Source organism: Amphiprion ocellaris, chromosome 1 (assembly GCF_022539595.1).
Source record: "Amphiprion ocellaris isolate individual 3 ecotype Okinawa chromosome 1, ASM2253959v1, whole genome shotgun sequence".
NCBI classification, from domain to species: Eukaryota; Metazoa; Chordata; class Actinopteri; family Pomacentridae; genus Amphiprion; species Amphiprion ocellaris.
In genome coordinates, this window is record NC_072766.1 from 17,261,780 (window position 1) to 17,283,285 (window position 21,506).

The window sequence follows — 21,506 nt, forward strand, 5'->3', positions numbered from 1 at the left end:
TATATATATATATATATATATATATATATATATATATATATATATATATATATATATATATATATATATATATATATGTATGTGTGTGTGTGTGTGTGTGTGTACTAAGCCACAGAGAGTTATGACATCAGCTTAGGGAAGATGAAGCTGGTGATTTTTTTTTTCTCATTTACAGACAAAGAAACATTTTCATTCTTTATAAAGACTATTATATCATCAGTTGAGCCCAACATGTTTTCCAGTAGACTCCAGAGCATGCAAGTTCCACTCTCAGGTAATACAACATGCCCTTGCCTGTCCAATCCACCAATTCAGCCCTGAACCCTGCCAGAGACATTTCAGCTGACGTCACAATGACTCACGCTACGTCTCCTTCAGGTTATCTATCACTACCATCAATGTGATCGGGGAGTCTGTGAGCAGAAGTCCTACGTGCCACCAGTGCTTAAAACAAGTGTTGAACAGTAAGTAGAGGTCCTCCAGTACCTTTATGACTATATGAACACTTTCAAGTCTTTAATGAATCTCCAGTAGAAGGAATTACTTCATTTCCATTGAGTGTCGGAGAAAGTAACTTATGAATTCAATTTCAACTTTTAGCAGAAGGTGTGAGGCGACAGATGATGGAAAGATGAATCAAATTGCTTAGCATTTGTTGTTAGAATTCAAAGCAAAGTATTTCCACAAAGCAGTGACACACACTGAGTTCACTGTTGGTTGCCTTTTCCTTGCCATTTTTATAGCAACACATAGCTTTCTGCATTACAATACTATTCAAATAATGCTCTCAAGGCTATGTGCCAGGGTGTGTTCCAACACTATTTTTATGTAGACAGAGGGGGTTGTAAGTAATGTAAGGAAAAATTGTGGCATTCTAAAACTTTTGACCAGTAGTGTATATTGGGAATTATCAATACTACTGAGTGGTTTACCTCAAAGGCTTTTAAGTTTATCTGAGACAGTTTTAGATGCAGAGTGGGCACCGTTGTCTTATAGCCTTGACAGACACATGGCACACATAAATAAGGGATAACTACAACTGCTAGCCACTGTGGTAAAAGAATAGCAGCTGAATTGGAATAAAAGCTTTTAGTGAGTGTCAAACACATTTATGTGTTCTTGTGCACACAGCCTAACTTGGCCTCTGTCCATACCTGGAAGTTAAGTCTTTAAATGTGAACTTTTAATAAAATGACAATGTGTAACAACAACAAACAGAATAACACAAACGCAAATGAAATTTGCTAACACACACAGACACGCACACACAACAGACTGCGCTCATCTCCTGACAGCCTCTGGTTTTATTCTTGCCAGTCATTAAAGTAAACCTAATAGAAAAGCCATCATCATAAATACATTAACAGAGAGAGAAATGTCTTCCTGTGTTCAGAGAGCACTCGATCTTCTAAAGCAGCCAGACGCTGCTGTTTGGAATCCACTACTGTTGGCCATTTGCTACCCATCATTGATGAGGGGCTTTTGGCAATGATAAACATACACAAATGGAGAGAAATACACACTCACAAACTGATGAGAATCTTTTGGCGGAAACTAGGACATGCAAAGGATATATTTATTTCTGCATAAAGATAAATGTAAAATGCAAACACATTCAGACACATATACAGAAACAGAAAACCACGTAGAGAAAGTGAAGGATGCATGCAGTAAGTTCAAGTAATACACCATGCACATTTACACACACTTATACACACAAACGCATCCACACTCACAACTCCACCAGGCTCAGAGTGAGCTAGCTTAACTACTGGGATAATTTCCCTCCAGCAAATGGTCACTGTGCCCTTGAAAAACATATTTGATTATTACTTTTTCTCCCCCTCCTCTTTTTTTCTTTTAGCATCATCACAGCCATTTTCATCACGCGCTCTGATGATGGCACGGCAAGGCGCGTTAAGATAACACCCCGGCACCGCCAGGCTTTTAACACTTAAACGGTGAAAAGGGATATTCAGATTTGTCCTTGAACATTTGGATGGGGCCTGCTGGGCTGGGACAGAGGGTGGGAGTAAAGGAAGGAGTTAAAGAAATGCACACATTTTTAAGATTCACTCACTTTCAGGAAAAAGTGAGGTGGGGAGGGCATTTATGGTAGCACCCACAGTGAGAGATGGGATCGGTGGGGTTGAAGGGCAGATGGAAGAGTTAAAAAACTGAACACTATAAAGAAAAAAGTGTAAAGGGGAAATGATTAGTGGAGCGCACAGTGAGGCGGGGAGAGTCAGGAAGCAACGGGAGGCCAAAGACACCACACACGTTCCTTAAACACCATCTAATCTCACCTAAGTCTTAGCTAAACATCTTACATACAAACTCAGACAGAGAAGAAAAGAGGAGCAAATGAAGAGCTTAAAAGTTGGTCTTGAACCTGCAGCACAGGAGGAAATGCTGCAAGAAAAAGGAGGCTCTCTTGTCCAAAAATAAACAGTATTTAATCTACTTGAAAGTGAAATGAAAGCTGTTTAAACAAACCAGGAGATTTGGAAGGGAATGATTTAGCACAGAGACTTTGTGTTATTGTGTAACAACTGGGGATACTGAGGAAAGGATTACAGCCCATCACGATAATACACCAAAGACAAAACTGGCCAGAGCAGCAGCTAGGCTGGTTGCTACTGATGGCATATACTGAAGGTACTATTTGACCAGGTAAGTTTGACAAAAAGTCGCATGTTGGTTATTCAGATTTAACCCAATATCAGTCATAGTAACACTGTGCAATCAGAAGTATTTTTGAAAAGGCTCACAGCCCAAGACACAATCTATGTAAATAGCACCGATGCATGGGTCTGTGTTTTTACGACAGCCTCACAACCTGTTATAAGAGCCAACCAACAAAACCATGGGTTATTCAACCACCGTGAACGTGATGACACCTGCAACCACCTTTACCATAACTGTGTCATTTCTAATTCTACTATTCCAGTTTATCCCAATATCTTCCTTTCCTCAGTACTGCAACTGTCATTTCTATAGCTGTAAATACAGCTTGGAATTCCATGCAGCAAACTGTCCCATTTTATTACTGTAGGAGAGACAGAGAGATGTTAAGAGAAGGTGGAAATGGGATTAGTAATAACAGCCTAGCCTTTTGGACACAAAGTTTTTTTTTTAAGTTATTTAAAACTTTATTTGACTCACTGGACATAGACAGTGGGTATAAGCTTGCCATCGTCCATGTTGCAGGCAGCTATCTCCTCCCTTCCACCATCTTCATGTTACTGTTTTCAAAATCCCCTTTATTATAGGAAAAAAAAAAAATCAACCTCTGAGCAGTAATTTACTGCACTGGAAACTTCAAGTTTTGACGAAGGTTTGAATGTGCAATAAGGAAGCTTTTCAGTGATTTTTACTCACAGTGCTCGCCTCAAAGCAACTAAATCTTCTAGCAATTCCCCTGCCTCCATTTTGAGGGGTCACCATTTCTTAGCATCACCAAAGATGATTTGTTTAAAGAACAGATCAGATAATTTTTTCTCCTGTAGGAGAATGATAATGAGGTGCAGCCAGACCACTCTACACAGTGTTGTGTCAGTGACAGAAAATTGCTGGGCTATGCAAGGCAATTTATAACATAGCCAGACCACTACTTTGTCACTTCTTGAACCAACTTGCCTCAAACCATATTTTCCATTAAGCTGATCTGTACCTGTCTGACTTGGGTTCAACCTGCAGGTTCCACAGTTTCTGCACTTTATAGGTCAAATTGTGCATCACTAGTAGACAGGCTGTAAAAAGGGACTTTGGATCTCAAATTTGCAGTTAAAATCAAAATGTTTGCCAAATACCTAGGTGGTAATGAAAAGAAATCTATAATTTAGATTTATAAAAGGGTTTATTTAGGGTTATGAAAATCTTGTCACCTAGAACAATTTCTGCTGGTACAGAAGAGGTGTCTTCGGCTACAGTGTTTCCATCTGTTCATGTTGGAAAGCAGAAATCCTACTCATAGCAGCTTTAAACTAAAGTCGCTGAAATACTGAAAAATAGCAGCCCAGTCAAAATTAACTTAACAGTATTCATAAAATTTTGCCATGCAGAATACGAGAAAAATTTTGGTCTCATTGATTACAGAGCAAGTGGGTACATATACTTGTGGGCAGCCTGGAATAAAATCAACTTCCACTATACAGAAAGAGAAGGGTAACAGATTAAACCCAAAGGCACATTTTAGAAGAACACTGTCCACAGACTGAGCTTGGTGTGTGTTTCTTGTGTGTATCTGGGACAGGTTGGATGAGGTGACGTTTCTGACCCTGATTCTATTTCACCTGATTTACCCTGGGTGCTTTCCCATTTCGAATCCAATAGTCCAGTCTCGAGCGCACTTGTATGTATGTGTGGGTGCATGTGTTGCATATTTTTGGAAGAGTGTGCATGAACATGTAACTCTGTGCGTCTACACATGCACGTTCGCGTGCAAAAGTGCGCGTATGTGTAAGATGGTTGCTTTGTTTGTGTGTGAACGCTTGTGTGTTTATCCACGTGAGCACATGTGCACGCAAGCCGGTACGAGTATCTGTTGCCAGACGGTTGTCTCCTGGCATTGCGGTTCCCCTGCAGTGTGTGTGTATGGTTGTTGACAGTGTGGACGGTAATGTGTGATAGATCGCACTTCAGGGACCCCATAATCACATCAGCCTAACCTAGTCTATCAGCTGGGCACAATGGGATACCCTTCACTCCTCCTTTAATCTGCTCCATCTAGCTCTTCACCACTCTTCTGTTCTTTTCTTCTTTCTTTCTTACTCATTTTAACCATCTTTCACTCCTTTTTTTCAGTGTTTCATTTAACTGATGTATATTTAATAAAAAAATGTTTTTTGTTGCTGTTTCTTTCTATAATTTTTTCCCTTCCACTTATCTTTCTTCCAGCATCATTTCTGTTGTATTTTGCATTGTTTCTTGCAAAAGTTACATTTAATGTGTAGCCTTATTACATTTGTTTATAGCCTTTTATAACCTTAGATTTATTCCTTACAATGAAACTAATATCAGTCTATACTAATTTTTAAAAAAATTACATGTACTTTGTAGTCTTTTCTTACTTGCATTTTTTCTCTTTTTCAAGTTCTTTTTATTTTTCTTTCTTCTTCAAAAAATATGTCTCTCACTACATCATTAAAAACACAAACTCCTGGACACAGTGAGAGGGAGCACTGAGAGTGAGTAGTGCCAAGGTTAAGTAGCCTATCCTATAATAGGTGTTGCCGTGTGCATGTTGTGTGTGTGACTGTCTTGAAACAGACGTGTGGGGTCGAGGTTGCATAGCCGGCCCCAGGGCTCCCCGACAGCGCAATGCACCCGGCAAATGGCCCTTAGCCTTGCTAGCGCCGCTAGCTCTACGATCCATCATACCATATGTTCTCAATGGGGAAGCTAACGCTAATGACTGATGAGTGGATAGGAAGGGGGCACATAAAGGGAGTGGGGGGGAAGAGCAGGAAGCGGAGGAAGCAAGCGTGGTAACAGAGGAAAAGGAGAGCAAGAGGCTAGATGAAGAAGGCCGAGAGGAGGTGGGGGAAACAAGTTGACAAAAAGAAGACGACAAAAGAAGGCGACAAAGGAGAAGAGGAGATGGGAAATAAATAAAAGAGGAAGATGGAGAGGAGGAGGAGGAGGTGGAGCATATGCACTCCTTGGGAGGCCTCCTCAAATGAAGGATGACCATATAGCTGGCTCAGTTGGAAGAGAGAACAGAGGATATGGTAGAGGAGAAGAAAAGAAGGATGAGACAACATGATGTGGCAGGAGTGGAATAGTTTGCTAAAAACATATCAAGCATTACTCATGAGAGTGAAAATAGGAAAACTCTCCAATAGAAAGTGCTATTGAAAATGCATGCAAAGACCTAATGTTGGGGAAAAATGCTAGAAAATAGAGTGACAAATGATAACAGACAAAAAATGTTTGAAATCAACATTTTTTCTGCTGACTTGCAGAAAAACTAGTAACTTTTTTTGTCAGCGTACATGTATTTCTTTGTAAGTACAGAGATCTTGTGTGTGTGTCGGTGTGTTTGTGGATAGGCTAATGAAGTACTATAGACCTGCCCATATGGGGCCATTGTTTATGTGTGATGAATAGAGTCCACGTGTCTGTCTCTGGCACTCAACACTAAGCGAACCCTGCCGAGGGCACCCTGTTGACTCTGTGTGTGTGTGTGTGTGTGTGTGTGTGTGTGTGTGTGTGTGTGGGTGCCTGTAATACGTCTATATGTGTGAAAGTGTGTGCGTGAGAGAGAATGAGTGTGTATTTCTCCTGCTGTGTGCTTGGCAGTGCCCTCAACGGTGCCATCCTGAGTGTGTTTCATCATCATCTGCCATGACAAAGATGTCTAATGACACACACATACACCGACACCCACACATAGACACACATGCACAGTCCCATCTGTGCCATGGTATCCGGGTGCTTTGGGACACTGCAGGGGAGGAATAAAGGGAAACGACCCCACGTTCCTGCACCATGTGTCTACCTCTCAACCCTTTTCTTTTGCTCTGTTCTCCTGTCTTTTTCTATCTTTTTCCTCACCCTCCTTTTGCCCATAACCATTAAGACATCACCTGGGACTTAACTTTGACAAAATCCTTTTTGCACCAGAGTAACTACTGTTCTACCTCATGTTGATTGGACTTTAAAATAAAGGATTTTCTCTGAAAACAAAAAAAACTTTTATATTCAGATGGCTCAGCAGCCCACCACATTTTTTTCATGTGGGCTTTCAATGTTGGGTAAAAAACGTAATTCACTTTTGCATCGTTGAATTTTCCCACTTTTACTGAAAAAAAAATATTCAAACAATAGTTGATGTTTCTACCTCTGTGTTTCTTCACTCACCTGGAGTATATTTATGCACTTCCCCCCTCTCAGCATCACCGCAACACACCAGTGTATCATCTACAATCCGGCCTCCACAGCATTGGACCCCATAGCCATCATGGAGGCTCCCACTACAGCAGAGCTGGCCGCCTGTCACGGAGTAAGGAACCCCCCCACAGCAGCTGTCACCCAGCCCCACCGAGACCCGGCCCTGCAAGTGGTCAGGACAGCAGTATTCATCTACAAAGACAAGGACAGATGAAGGAAACACTTCAACAACATGGAGAAGAGTCGACTCAAGTCAAAATGAACACACAGAAAATCACGTTAGTACAAATATAGAAAATAATTTGAAACTCACTGTTTTTTACATGAACATAGTAATCTCCACAGCACTGGTGGTTAGGGAGAGCTGAGACTAGCTTTCCATTGCAGCACACTGGGTGGGAAGAATTATTCAAACTCAAGTAACTGTCATCACAGCAGTGATGATGTGGTTTCTTTGTGTACAGTAGCCCACTGCAGCAAACCTGGTTGACACACAATTGCACCCACATGTTAAAGCGTGTCAACAAAATCCATGCAAACATGCACTTACAGTTTTATGTGTGTGTTGAACGTATGGGAATACTTGTTATGGCACTATGAGACAAAGAAGAGGCCATCTCTAAATAAGCCACAGCATCAAAACAGTTATCTTTGTCTCTTTCATCTTGAATAATGTGTAACGTTATGACTTCTAAAGTGACAAACCAGGTACAGTGGACATCATTGGACATCATTACTCACAAACGCTTTCTGTATTATCCTGAATTCTGTAATAGGTGCAAAAGTTTCTTTATTTTGATGAAATTAAACTAACCAACAAAGTCCAGAATTCTTAATTTTTAACTGTCCCTATTGTGCGTTTGTCAACATTCATTTAAGCAACCTATATGCCCTCAGTATGCTTAATTACAAGGGGAAGACACTGAAATTCTGCTTTCTGGGACTCTGATGAGCATCACAATAAAAGATTAAATTTAGACGAGCATAATGTTCATCCAGGACATTACAAATGCAGTTCTAAAGAAAACCCTATGTACACTGTAACAACTTCCTTTATGTTGCTGTGTGAACAGTAAAGTATCTCTCTTTGTCTATTATTCCTGGGTTTGTGTATTTGTGATATAAAGTTTCTTTTTTCCAAGTACATGAGTGTGGCTTTGCACGAGTTCCATTTAAGCTTGTCCACTTGCAAACGGGCATGCATGTGTGTGTATTTGTATATGTGAGCTTAAATGTTGTTATTGTCTGTGCCACTGGATACTGTGGGAATATATGTATAACAGCCATTCACTGTGCCAACTTGGCTGGCATTCAATGACACAAGGATGGAAGTGAATGCTGATGACAAGTTAATCTGTTTAGAGAAATTAATCACTGAGAGGCTGATCATGCATCCCATATAAAACATGTGCTCAGAAGAGGAAATGTGTGCATTGTTTGTGGGTTTCCATGTTTTCTTTTTTTGTTGGTGTGTGTGTTTGTATGTCTGAGGTTAGGAGAAGACTAATATCCTGAGCCATTATGCACAGACACAGTGTATTCTCTCCTTCAGATCATCCGCTGAAGCAGAGACCTTGTACATGTATCTTGTTTTGCACGTTGTTGTTGTACAGTGATGGTTTAAAATGTTTACTGATGGCACGTTCTGGGTGAAAGAGATTCCCACATTCAGGTGAAAAAGGCAGAGAAGAGAGGATTACCACAGAAGGAAAATAAAAAAACTGAACACAGTCAAGCAGAGCAGAAAAAAGCTTATTATGTAAATACTTTTGTAATTTACTTCAAATCTGTTTCAATAATACATCCTTTGCACAGTTACCTTAAGGAAGCTGTGTAATCCTTAACTTAACAAAAACAGAAAAACACAGCCCTCCTCTAGAACAATCCAAATTACAGTGTTGACGCTTAAAAGAAAGAAAAATACAGAACATATACAAGGAGAAATTGACTAAAACATAATCACCTGTTTGTCAGGATTGAAGCAGGATGTCCCACAAACACCATGACTCACAGGACACTGCATGTAGAAACATCTAAACCTTAAACCACCTGCATTGTCTGACTCTTCCCCCAAGGATGATGTGCCCCCTGTTGACCCATCAGCACATGATCTGAGGGTCCGTCTTAAAACCTCATAGCCCAGCATGATCCCACTGGGCTTGCCTGGATGGGACCAATCTAATCTCACCACCCTGTCAGAGAGAGAAAGGGGAGGGGGTGGGGGCAAGACAAGAACAAAGTGAAAGTGATAGGTAGGGGTATGTTCTCCTTCACAGTCCTTTCACACAATTGTACTCACACAGTCGCACACAAACTTTCAAGCACACACATGCATTCATGCATGGTTAATGCCTGACAAAGTTGAGTTACAGTGTGAGGGTGTGTGTATCTCTATACACTTCACAGTATTGATTTTCATCTTCTCTATCTCTGACATCTTTGGAAAGGGAAAGACCTGCGGAGTAACACACAGAGTTACAACTTCCACAGTCTCCTAGACAGAAAACAAGCCATAAATCCGCTCATTCTGCAACTGTAAATTTGCAGCATTGTGATTTGGGTCATATATGAGAAGCCCAGAATGTTAAATGTCATTAATTGACTTTAAATAGTAAAGTGATTGCCTTCTGGTTGTATGCATTTGCCAATGATTCAAGTTGTAGTTTCTATCCATCTGCAAAACTTTGTGTTGTTTTATAGTCTTTTCTACAAGTACTTATTCATGTTAATGTTTATATGCTGAACATTCTATATAAAGTATTTTACACAATAAATACTGTTTATTTACATATGTTGTTTGAAATATGTCAGCTTGTTTTTAGATAGGCAGATGTACCAAATGGTTGTGAAGGACGAAGGACTGTAATGGGAGCACTGAGGAGTCAGTGCAGCAATGGGAAATGGCTGAAATGCTCACAGGTAAGGCAGGAGGATCCCTTAGTAGAATTTTGCTTAGGGCCTCTGCGAGGTCAGTGCAAGGAACTGAGGGTATCTCAACCTGATGACTTCATTGCACTAAACACTAAAGCTGCTGTACGTAGTCAATAGTTTTTTACTGCAATAATTGTACCCTACTTCTATATTACCTGGGACTAATTACTTGCACATGCGGCGTGGCGAAGTTAGCAGGAAGGTCCTCCACAGTAGTTGTTTTGGTAACATTACTCCGAACACATGCATACACTGTGCACACCTCCACCTGAAAAATACATCCAAACAAAAACATAATATCACTGTGTCCATAACATATCTGCATGTCTATGTTTGCATGTCTGCTTTTGTGTCTACCTGTACGTCATAGACAGTAAACGGCAGTAGGTCTCCCAGCAGGTATGACCCTGAGCTGTTGTCTACATTGCCATGGAAACGGTCATTAACATAGATGCTGTAACCAGTAACGGCTCCATTGGGTCGAAAAGGAGGGACCCAGAGAACACGTGCTGTGCTGCTGTTTACTGGAACCAGCTCTGGGGCCGACATCCCCTCTGGTGCTGAGCGTAGTGCACAAGAAAACAGAGTCAAAATTTGTCTGATTTTTGAAGAACAACTTTTGAAACATGGTCATCTTGAAACACACATCTTTCATATCATCTGTGAAAGAATAAATCTGCAAGAGGGCACTGGTGTTACGATTTCCCAAAGCACATTTTTTATACCACATTCATTTGATGACTGCTTCTACGGTGCTTGTAAATGTTTTACACAAAAATTAAACCACTAAAAGTTTAAAATGTCCTAAAACAGCTGTGCCTTAGCGATCATCAGACCAGGCTTGTAAAACAGTTATGTTAAAACTATGTGTGCCCCAGTATGAATTAATGACACTTTAAAGAGATATTTGCCATTCTCAATTTGTGCATACATATATATTTTTTGAAGTATTTTCAAATATTAGAATTATTAATTTTCATACAACCATGAAAGCTAATTTAGTACTGAAAGACACATAATGACAAACTTTTTAGAAATCAAACAATAATTTCAATCAGGCCTCACTGAAGAGTTGTGTGTGAGATAGAAAAAGAGTGAGCTAGACAGTGAGGTTACATATACAGCAGGACAGAGAAAGTTAGTTTGTGTGTGTTCATGTAAGACAGGACGACTGTGACTGTATATTAGTAATGGAGGGAGACCACCTGTGTGTCTGTGTGCGCCATATTGCTTAGATAATGCTATCCAGCAGTAAATGAAATGTAAAGCAGTAGGCTAGGTTTAGGTAAGTGCATTGGCTGCAAATGAATTGGCTTAACGTCTGTTATGGCCTCTTTAAAATTAACAAGGCTCAAACAAACAAAGAGACCGGCAACATGTGAACTAGACAGACACGGCGGGTAAGGTGAGAAAGGGGAAAGACCCAACTTTATTTACAAATAACTCAACTAACCAAGGTAAGAATAATGGTGAAAATAAAAGGGCTGTAGCTGCTGGCCAAAAGAAACAAAAGAGGGGCAGTGAACACGGCTAACCCCGCAGTGGGCTCTCGGACCAGTCACCACCCTGTACTAAACTGCCTAACCTCAACTAACGGCTACAAAAGAAAAACAGCGAAAATAGGACCACCAGCAACTACAGCCAAACTAAAACAACAAAACCCAGCAATCTACACATGCATGGGGAGGGAATGAACCAAGTACCTGAAAAGAAAGAACTCAATGCTAATCACAAAAGAAAAGTTTACAAACACAAACAAAACCCCTCACGCGTTTGTCCGGGGAGGACGTGTGGCTTTGTGGTGCTCGAATCTCTGCTCTGTCTGCCGCTCTGTCCAGCCTCCCTAAATACCCTCCTCCTCCCTAAGTGCTAACAACACTCAGGTGTGCTGCAGTTGCACAGGTAAAGGGAGGAGGGAGATCAGAGAGAGCAAGGACAGAGGCAGCAGCCAGCCACACGTAACAACGCCTCTTACCGGAGTGTATTTTCACTGATAATAATATATTCTGTACGATCAGCTCACTGCCACTCTTTTTCTCAATGGTAACAGTGAATCTTTCTTTGAGATTGTCTCTTTCTGTGTTGTGTTACTATATTTTCTCCCTCTCTTTCACCGTCCCTTCCATCTAATTCCCTTAGTTCCTGTAATTCCCATAGTTCACTCTTCTAAAGAATTCTCTTCCAGCACATCGACAGAGGACACTGACACTAAACCAAAACTGCTACGGTGATGAATGTAACATGGTAACCTGCAAATGAGTTACAGACAGCAAGACAAAAGGAAGGCGTGAATTACAAAGAGAGTCAAGGAAACGAAAAACAAGTATGTGATAATTTGTGAAAGAAGTAGACACAGAGGGAGAGAACAAAAATCAAAGAGAAAATTGTTAATTTAGCTGTGTTTTGTGGTGTGTGCGAGAAGGGTAATCATACAGACTCCATCTATTATTCTAAGTGAAAATGCACTCAGGTACGAGAAGTTAACCCAATTCATTTGCTTCCAATGCACTTACCTAAACCCAACCTACCGCTCTACATTTCATTTACTGCAAGATGGCATTATCAACGCAATACTGAACACTGAGCCTCTTTCACTCATGCACACACAGATGCGCGCACACATTTTTCTTGCCAATTAGTCCTGATGTTTGCATTGCCCTATAGATTGCAGGCCATGTTAGGATGGTTGGTAGGGTTGAGCTGCATTAGTTAAAATAGATTAGGCCTCCTTGGTGTGTGCATGTGTGTGTGTATGTGTGTGCACTCTTATAGCTGTAAAATAATGAAATTACCTCCAGAGCCCTCTAAGTTAAACGAGCCATGCTTTGCCTTTAGCACCTAATGATTTTCTAATGTTTTTAATGCACTTTTTATTATACTGCTCAGATTAGAGAGAAAGAAAGAGGCCTCTGACATATGATTATACTGAGACAGAAAGAGAACTGTGAGCAGAGAAAAAAAACAGAGAGATGGCAGGAGAGAGGAATTGAGGGAACTGAAGACAGAAATAAAACAACAGAGAGTAAGTGGTCTCTGACATATGATTACATAGAGTGATTTGAATAACTCCTTAATGTTAAGAGACTGGGCTGAGAGTTGAAGAGGATACAGAAAGAAAAGCAGTGATGACAGTTGGAAAGCTTGTGCAGCTAAAGATGGTAAAAGCTGACCCTGATTGAAAAGGGAAATACCAGTCGATCCAAGAACTGATAGACTCAATATCCATTTAATACACTCTCTCACTCTCTCTCCAGTTTTTACAGCCTGAAAGGAAGTCTCGTTTGTTCATTTTATAAATATTAAGAGATTATGCAGACAGCTAATGTCTGCTTGTATTAAACAGGTCTATTGTAATTGTGTCATTGCATTGCATTTGAACATAAGGGAAAGATATCACTTTGTATTTATGATAAAATATAAGATTTCATTTTAGCATTGAATGTCTAGTAAGTTAAGGAAAATCAAATCTCACTTTTTGGAAAGTCAGAGTAATTGCATTGTAACTGTATTGTAAACTATAGTAGTTTTGACTTGCAATGGACAGTGAAACAGCCACATTTGCTGTCATGCTTGACAGGTAGAATACTCATGCTTGTGTGTATAGACAGTGTGTGTGCAGTTAGTCTGCGCATGGTGCCAACAAGCATTTTACAACACCTTAAATCTGCCTCACACACACTTTGTATTGATTTCATGCCTCACTACATGATGTGTTTAACATCTCCTGTGAAACACACAGTTGCAGAGAAATGTATGTTTACCCAGAGACCTCTCTTGGACGCACTGAACTGATGTACTGTACATGGCATATGTGGGTTATGTATAGTTCATATGCACACAATCACACCCTCACAGAGGTGCACCGATGACGCATATAAGAGTCTGCAAAAAATTGCAATCAAATACACGTACCTCCATCTGCAGTGGTGACATTAACTATTGTTTTAGTGGTATTATGGGCTCCGTTGGACACCTGTAGTGACATCATATATGTGGTGCTGGGCCAAAGGTCACTTATCACTGTGGACTTGATCTCAGGTCCTAAAGCCAAAATCACTCTTGGCAGAGGAGACTCTACTGTGAGAAAGTAAGATTCCACTTCTCCCTGCAGGTCTTGCAAAGCTGAGAAAGACATGAAGAGAAAGGGAGACGAGTGAGGCAGCAGTCAAGATAAAAACACCATTTTGAATCTCTGCTTTCACTTTGTAATAGTCGTCAAGTGACAACACAATGTTCATACATCATGCCATGAAAGTATTTGCCTGTTTGTGCATTTTGTGTGTGAGTTTATTATTCTGACCTTGCACATAACAGAGTTTCAAGCTTTTATGAAAAAAGACCTTTGTTGGACAGTGTGTGTGTGTGTGTGTTTAAGAGAGGGGAATCTTACATGGCTGTGTCCAGTTGACTTGTATAGCAGTGTGGTTGATAGCGTGGGCAGACAGAGACGGAGGGTGAAGGGGCACCCCAGCCATGGTCACCGCAGTAACAGTCTCACCCAAAGAGTGGCCAGCGTCATTATGAACCACTAACTGGTACTGGTACTGGGTGAATCTGTTGATAGACAGTATCACTGTTTCATTTTTCCTCTGTGTTAAAAGATATTACTAATGCTTCTAGCAAACATCTTCAAGATTCTGGAAAAGAAGTTTCAGTTTGTCTTATCTGGCATTGAGAAAGAACTTGAGAAAGGACCAAAACAAATGTTCCTACAGAAAACTTCCCAGTGCAAGTACTGATTTTAGCTGTACGTCAATCCTCCATTGGTGGAACTCAGAAATAACGGGAGACACTGAATCTGAATCACAGTGTTTCAGTCTTCACTGTCTTTATCAATTAGTATGCCTAAAGTAACTATTGCTTCTGCTAAAAGTAAGTTCTGTTAAACAAACAATTACTTTGTCAAAAATATCTTCTTGTTGATGGATAAAAATAATCCTGCAAAGTGAAAAGTGCTGACACATTGAAAAGTTTGTCAGTTTACTCCTTGAATAAAGCACAGTAGAGACACAAACCCAGAGCTGTTTAGCAAGCATAGAGAAAAAAAAGTGCTTCCACCAAGTGCCAAACTGAGATTAGGGGACGCTGTGTGAAAAACAATTTAATTCTTTGGGATATTTGCTTAATGTATCTTTGAGCGGTATTAAAAGATCGGCATCAGCGGCAGCTCGCCGATCAGCTCTGCACACACGGTTTGCTGCGGCACTGCCGTTTGCTCTAGAGCTCATTTCAGTAATCTCACCTGCTTAGGCCTTTATCTTGGTAGAACAATTTGGTGCCGGAGTAAACATGGAGCCAGCGATGGAGATCTTCAGAGGGGGGTGGGGACGTGGCTGTTAATGTGGGGACCGTGGTGATGGCCAGGGGCTGGTGGGTTTTACGTCTGAGCAACTTGTATCTGAAGGGGAAATTTGAATAAAAGGAAACACACATTGCTGGATATTTAGGAATCCAGTAACGCACAACACTAGTACGTAAATTCGCCAATCTGAGCACAGAGACACATAGCGTACCCACGTTACCCACATACATGCATGTAGACACGCACACTTAACCACAGTTTTCAATTGACTCTTATCCTTATCACTCATTTCCTCCTCTTCCGCTGTTTTTCATCATCTCTATTCTTCTGCTTTCACTGTATCTCATTCCCCCCCTCCCTATGCCCCTCCATCCGTTGTTTTTTTCTGCGGGGTTTGTGTTTTCCTCTCCCCACAGTGATGCTAATTTCTGCTGTAATCAGAAGAGAAGGGCTTAATGCCGCCTTTTAACCAACCCACTTAGACAAACACACAGAGCTGAGCAGAGCAGAACAGAAAGACAGGCTCATGCATTTTAATCGCCTGCTAGGAAAATGGACCTTTATTTTAGGCCTAATCACCAACACAGTAGAACAGGATGGAACAAAATGGACCAGAATGTGCATTAGGACTGAGAAAGCACTGATTAAAAAATGCACAACATTTAGCTCATTACCAGGGCACTCATGTTAGCAGCTTGTTAGTATGTTTCTTCTTGTTTGCTTAAGTTTTTCAGCAGCAGTTGAACATCTCATGAATGTACTGCTCAATATCAACATGCAGATTTCCGTAATGTGTGTCTAGTTTCTAACTTGGCACTATAGGTAATGAAAAAAAGCAAAGACTTGATTCAGATTAGGTAAAGTTATAATGGTTACATAGATTGAAATTCACATATCAGCTCATCTTAATTAGTATTTTTTTTTTTTAAAGCCTTTATTGCCATTTTATTGGTCAGCATACAACAAAATTAGCACTCCTATCTAGCGCATTTAAATACACACACAGACTGTGCAGGTTTCTGTGCATTTTGAAGTGAGTTATGCATGCCTGATCCATAGGAGACATGCTGTTAAAATCATGTGCAACCAACACAAGTGAGATTCTTATGCAGGGGGTTAGAAAGTATGGCCTTTTAAGAAAAATGTCATTAAAAATATTGAAACTCAAAAGGAGTGTGTTAAACTGATTATTGGGAAAACAATGTGATTATAATAAAGTGCAGTTTCTTAATCCAAACAATGACTGTGCCTGTATTACAAACTGAATGTGTCTTTCAAATCTGTTGTCATTTCAAGGTTTTGAGATTCTCTTGTATCAGTGATGCTATTGGTCACAAGCTTGTTGATGTCAATGTTACAAAAGGTAAAAATAAAAAGATTTGGTTGTGATGGTACATCTTTTCATATCATTGTCTTGCCTACATACTTTTAACTTACAGTAAGCACCAATGTGAATTGCCCTCTAAGCCCAGAGATCCAAAACACATACACTGTAATTTTGCTATACTTTATAATAAAGAAACACTTGTTGATGCGTTTTTTTCTGTAACATCCATGTTACCTGATGTTCGGTCCATTGGGTCTGCTTGGTGGTTGCCAGGAAATGGCCAGGAAAGACTCGCTGACCGCTACCACTGACAGAGGTGCAAGGCCTTCAGGAATTGTGGGTAATGTCGTAGCTGGAGTTGGCAGGCTTTCTGTGCATCCTCCAACATGTCCTCCACCCTCTGAACATGCCAACACAGTGATGTTGTAATTCGTGTACGGAATGAGGTCCATTATGGTGACGCTGAGCTCAGATGCATCATCAGCATCATGAGAGATACGAGGTTCTGGGAGACGGAGCTCATAGCCATGAATTTCTCCATTGGGAATGAGAGGAGGTGACCATGTGACCTAAAACAAAAGTTTTAGATGTAATTTTTGGGTTCTTCATTTAGAATACAGTATTCAGATAACCCTGAGTGAGACAAAAACTAGTTAAGTTAAACCTTTATAAGTGTCCTGACTGGGCATTTTAAATGTTCTCGGCATGAGGATGGAAAAAAGCTTTTAGATGGATGAACTCCAGGAAGTCATGGAAAAGTGCATGTGTGTTCATGTGTGCATGCAGAGCTGCAGTGTGTGCCCACACAAAGACATATGTACATTACAGTATGAATGCATGTGTAGTCAGGTTTAAGTAGCACCTGAGGATGTGTAAGAACAACACTCAGATGGTCACTGTGTGTGTGTGCGCGTGCGTGCGTGTGTGTGTGTGTGCACTGAACTGTCTTGTGGGGAAAGATAACCTGACTTTGACTTGAGCAGAAGATTTCTTTCATCACATTTAGAAGAGGGTGCACACAAACGCGCGCACATGCACAAACACCATGCTAAAATAATGAAAGCGGCAGGTAATGGAATTGCTGCATGCAAAAACAAAAGCTTGCTGCTGTTGAGCACTGCATCTGATTTGGAAACAGTTCAGTCTGTCAGCATTTCAGAATGAGGATGAAGGTAACTGGCACACAGACAAATGGAAATACACACACACACACACACACACACACACACACACACACACACACACACACACACACACACACACACACACACACACACACACACACACACACACACACACACACCTCTACATCGTCAAATTACAGCTCTTTATACAATTAATATTTTGTTGAGACATTCATATATAAACACACTGACAGTTGCACACAATTCAGATATTGCGCGCACACACACACACACACGTGGATACAAACTGTCATGTACAAAAACTGATCAGTTCAAAGCTGGTTGAGACTTAAGGATACAGGTGATTAAATGGTCAGTGTTGATGAGAGTATTATGAATGAACGTCAAGAATAATTATTTCTCGTGCAAACTTGATATTCATTTAACAAGTGACACTGTGAGGTGATACAGGACACACATGCGCATGTGCACGCGTGCACACACACACACACACACACACACAAACACAATCCAAGACACACACAACCACATATGGGCAGGGTCATTTTGAGTTAGGTAGCTCATTTCCCAAAGTGCGTGTTGGGTGTGCTTTGTGGTGGAAGTCATTTACAGATTGAATAGCTTGATGTAATCTGGAGATGGTGAAGACAACAGAGACCCTGGGCTAACAGCACTGGGGCTAGGGCCAGTACAGTATGTGGATGTGTGTGTTTGTATATGTGTTTATGTGTATGCGTTAGAGAGATAGCTGTATGATAAAGTTGGGAGTGAGAGAGAATAGTGTGTAAGGACATGGTGTGTGTGTGTGTGTGTGTGTGTGTGTGTGTGTGTGTGTGTGTGTGTGTGTGTGTGTGTGCGCGCGTGTGCATCTATGCTATTAAATCCAGTAAAAACACAAAGACACTGAGAAAGTTTGCTTCCGCATGGTATTATTCACACACTAAATTAAATTTACTTTGTCATACTGCAGTTTGAGTGAGTACATTTTTGGGGATTAATTGTTAAAACTAAACTGTAACTGTGTAAATTTCCCCTGGCGTGGGTAGATATAAAGGGTTATCTTGCCTTATCTTATCTTAAAAATGTTACAATAATCTCGATATCAACCCATCACAAAGAAGCTTCGACTCATTAAAGTTTAGTGATATGCCCTCACGATAAATTACCAGAAAATTATCTTAGCAATGATTGATGCAAGGATGGGAAACTATGAACTTCTAGCCATGAGGAACACACTAACAAAGAAGAGAATATACAGACACATTCAGCACTTTATGAGAAACACCTACACACCAGCTTATTCATGCAATTATCCATTCAGCCAGTCATGTGCCAGCAGTGCTGCATAGGATCATTCAGATGCAGATGAAGAGCTTTGGTTAATGTTCAAATCAAACGTCAGACTGAAGAGGAAACCCATTATGAGAAGTTGAGATTTGTAGGATTTGGCCAGATGTGTAACTTACACCTGTTAAAGTTACCGGTCTCAACCATTTCCGCTGACAGAGTATATGCAGCATAACAGCTGTGTATGTACCAGGAAAACCCCTTACATGTATTTATGACCTTATGTAGTTTTATTGCACAAAGTATTCCGCTGACACTGATGACGCCTGTAAATGACAGAAATGTGACTTTAATATTAGAAAAGGAGTCACTGACAAGACTTTATCTATGCCTTGATTCTGCCCACTCTATCACCACTTCAAAGAAAAACTTGCAAAACCAGTAAATTTAAAACATAACGAAGATAATGGTTAAGAGGAACTGATGTGTGATGGTTAGGAGACAGTTGTTCTCCATGAAGTAGACGTTATATACAATGAAGGAAGGAAAAGAAAATAAACCATTTAGCGAATGAAAGGAGATGCTCAAAATCCTCCTCTGTGTTGTCAAGGTCAATTGGTAACCAGGAAGCGGCCTGCCTGTCTGTCCAATTAGCAACAACCAGGAAGGAACGTTTTCCTTCTTGGACCTATGACCCCTAAAGCTGTGCTGCTGCAGAGATGACAGGGGCGGTTCTGAAATGATGACAGGCATTAGCATTTTTCTGCAGTTAGCATTAGTGCAGGGCTGTGAGTGCAAGTGTGTGCGCATCTCTGTGTGTGTGCATGCATACAATATTGTTTCAGGGGCTTTCATTGATAGGCCTTGATGTGAGATTAGCCAGTGGTGGAATTTAACTCTGGTCCCTCCTTCAAAATGGCCGACAGGAAGGAAGCTGCCTTAGACAGGGTCACAGCCCCTCCCATTTCTGAAGGGGACCTTGAGTTGAATGTTTTTCTTTCTCATTAAATCCAAAAAGGGAAAGACAGAAGAATCCGTGTGACATTGCTTTGTCTTTTCTACTCCGTCAAACCCAGAGAGACTGAAGAGATTCTCAATGAAGTTGAATTGGGTGTTTTTTTTGGTTTTTGTCTTTAAAAACATAAAAATTTTATGAACTCTAAAACCTCAATCTTTAATTCTGACAGGGTCTATTACTTGAATGCATTATGAGTTACATGTTCAAAATTGCGTATCAGTAGCATCATGCCTGATTTGGAAAAGAATTGTGTGCTTCAGCTATATTTTAGATGTCTCATGCTCATAATAGATCCAAGTGGTTTTTCGTTGTAGTGAACCTGTGACAAGCCATTTGAAGTCCTTTGCCAGTCATAGATTAAACCCCTAAAAACTCTCCTCAGTGCATCAAAGCTGTATCTTCAGATGGTTTTTGCCATTAAAATAATTCCTTCCCGCCCTAAAATGAATTCGATGGAATTCTATATCGTTTCCTACTGTAGAACATACAGATTTATGATGTCCTTGTCTTTTTCTTGATTTACCCCTTCCCACTGCACACCTGCTCACCTATGACTGCTAAAACAGTGTAAAACTACACTATGTCACTCAATGGCAAGTTGCAATATTGAAATAATTCAGTCATACATGTTCAAAGTGAATACCAATTTTGAAGAAGAATAATGACACAGAAAGCACCTCCCTTTTAATTTATGTGATTGGGTTCTTAGGTCTTTTACTTTAAAGCCAAGGTTGTCTGATTTTTTGTTTTTTTAAGACTGTCCTCAGTACACTGCTGTTTCAAAGTGGAAATGTTCAGCCATGGTGTTGACTGCTTATTTTGCTCTTGTCATGGTATACAAAAACACAAAATCAACATGGTAATAAGGGAATAAAAAGTTGATTTTCACTGGAGGGGGTCATTTAAAAAAACTAATGAACTTACTTGAAGTGACTCTGGTCCCAAGATTCTCACTGTTGGTGGGCTGAGACCAGCTGGTCTAGAAGGTCTAGTGGTAATACTGACCCAGGGCCCTGCAAGTATGTAACAACATGCAAATAAAGATCTTTATTTGTTATATTTTGAATCCAGCACTAAACATACTTTGGCTAAATTAAATTTAAGTTTAGTTAAGTTTGTTATTTCTGCCTTACCCGTAGTGTTGCCAGCCTGATTATGGAGTACAAGTCGGTACTGGTAGCTCGTCCAGGGACTGAGAGCTGATGAAGAGTCCAGGAAAGAAAGTGGGGGAGGATCTGGCAGGAGTTGGCCCACCGTGGAGACTTGTTTGGTCCCAGCAACTCTACGCTCAATCAACCACCTACAGACAATACAGGATATTGTGTCAACACAGATATTTATGTACAGAATGTAACATCACAAGTGGATTGAAGTGTATGCAGCTGTCTCTCACCGTTCCAGTGGTCCATTGCTCCACTCTGGTGCACCCCAGGATAAGAGAACAGAGGTGGGAGTGTCAGAGTAAAGGTGAGGTGCAGGGATCCCTTCAGGGGGAGCTGGCAGGGTACGAAAATACTGAGACCTCCCAGACACTGAACAACCCACACTGGTGCATGCTTCCACCTAGATGTTGGCGTGGAGAGAACTTTTGAAACACCATGA

General features: G+C 40.6%; 1 protein-coding gene across 1 annotated transcript in view; it reads right to left on the reverse strand.

Annotated features, from left to right (window-relative positions):
* Positions 1-21,506, reverse strand: part of ush2a (Usher syndrome 2A (autosomal recessive, mild)) — a 209,824-nt gene that overhangs the window by 65,472 nt on the left and 122,846 nt on the right. Inside the window, exons 51-62 of the mRNA XM_055010958.1 lie at positions 21,298-21,467; positions 21,038-21,204; positions 20,829-20,917; positions 16,689-17,023; positions 15,068-15,223; positions 14,216-14,379; positions 13,738-13,947; positions 10,183-10,385; positions 9,981-10,093; positions 8,858-9,086; positions 7,208-7,376; positions 6,865-7,086 (exon numbers count right to left, since the gene is read on the reverse strand). Coding sequence (XP_054866933.1) covers positions 6,865-7,086; positions 7,208-7,376; positions 8,858-9,086; positions 9,981-10,093; positions 10,183-10,385; positions 13,738-13,947; positions 14,216-14,379; positions 15,068-15,223; positions 16,689-17,023; positions 20,829-20,917; positions 21,038-21,204; positions 21,298-21,467 — 2,227 coding nt within the window. The remainder of the gene's footprint in view (positions 1-6,864; positions 7,087-7,207; positions 7,377-8,857; positions 9,087-9,980; positions 10,094-10,182; positions 10,386-13,737; positions 13,948-14,215; positions 14,380-15,067; positions 15,224-16,688; positions 17,024-20,828; positions 20,918-21,037; positions 21,205-21,297; positions 21,468-21,506) is intronic.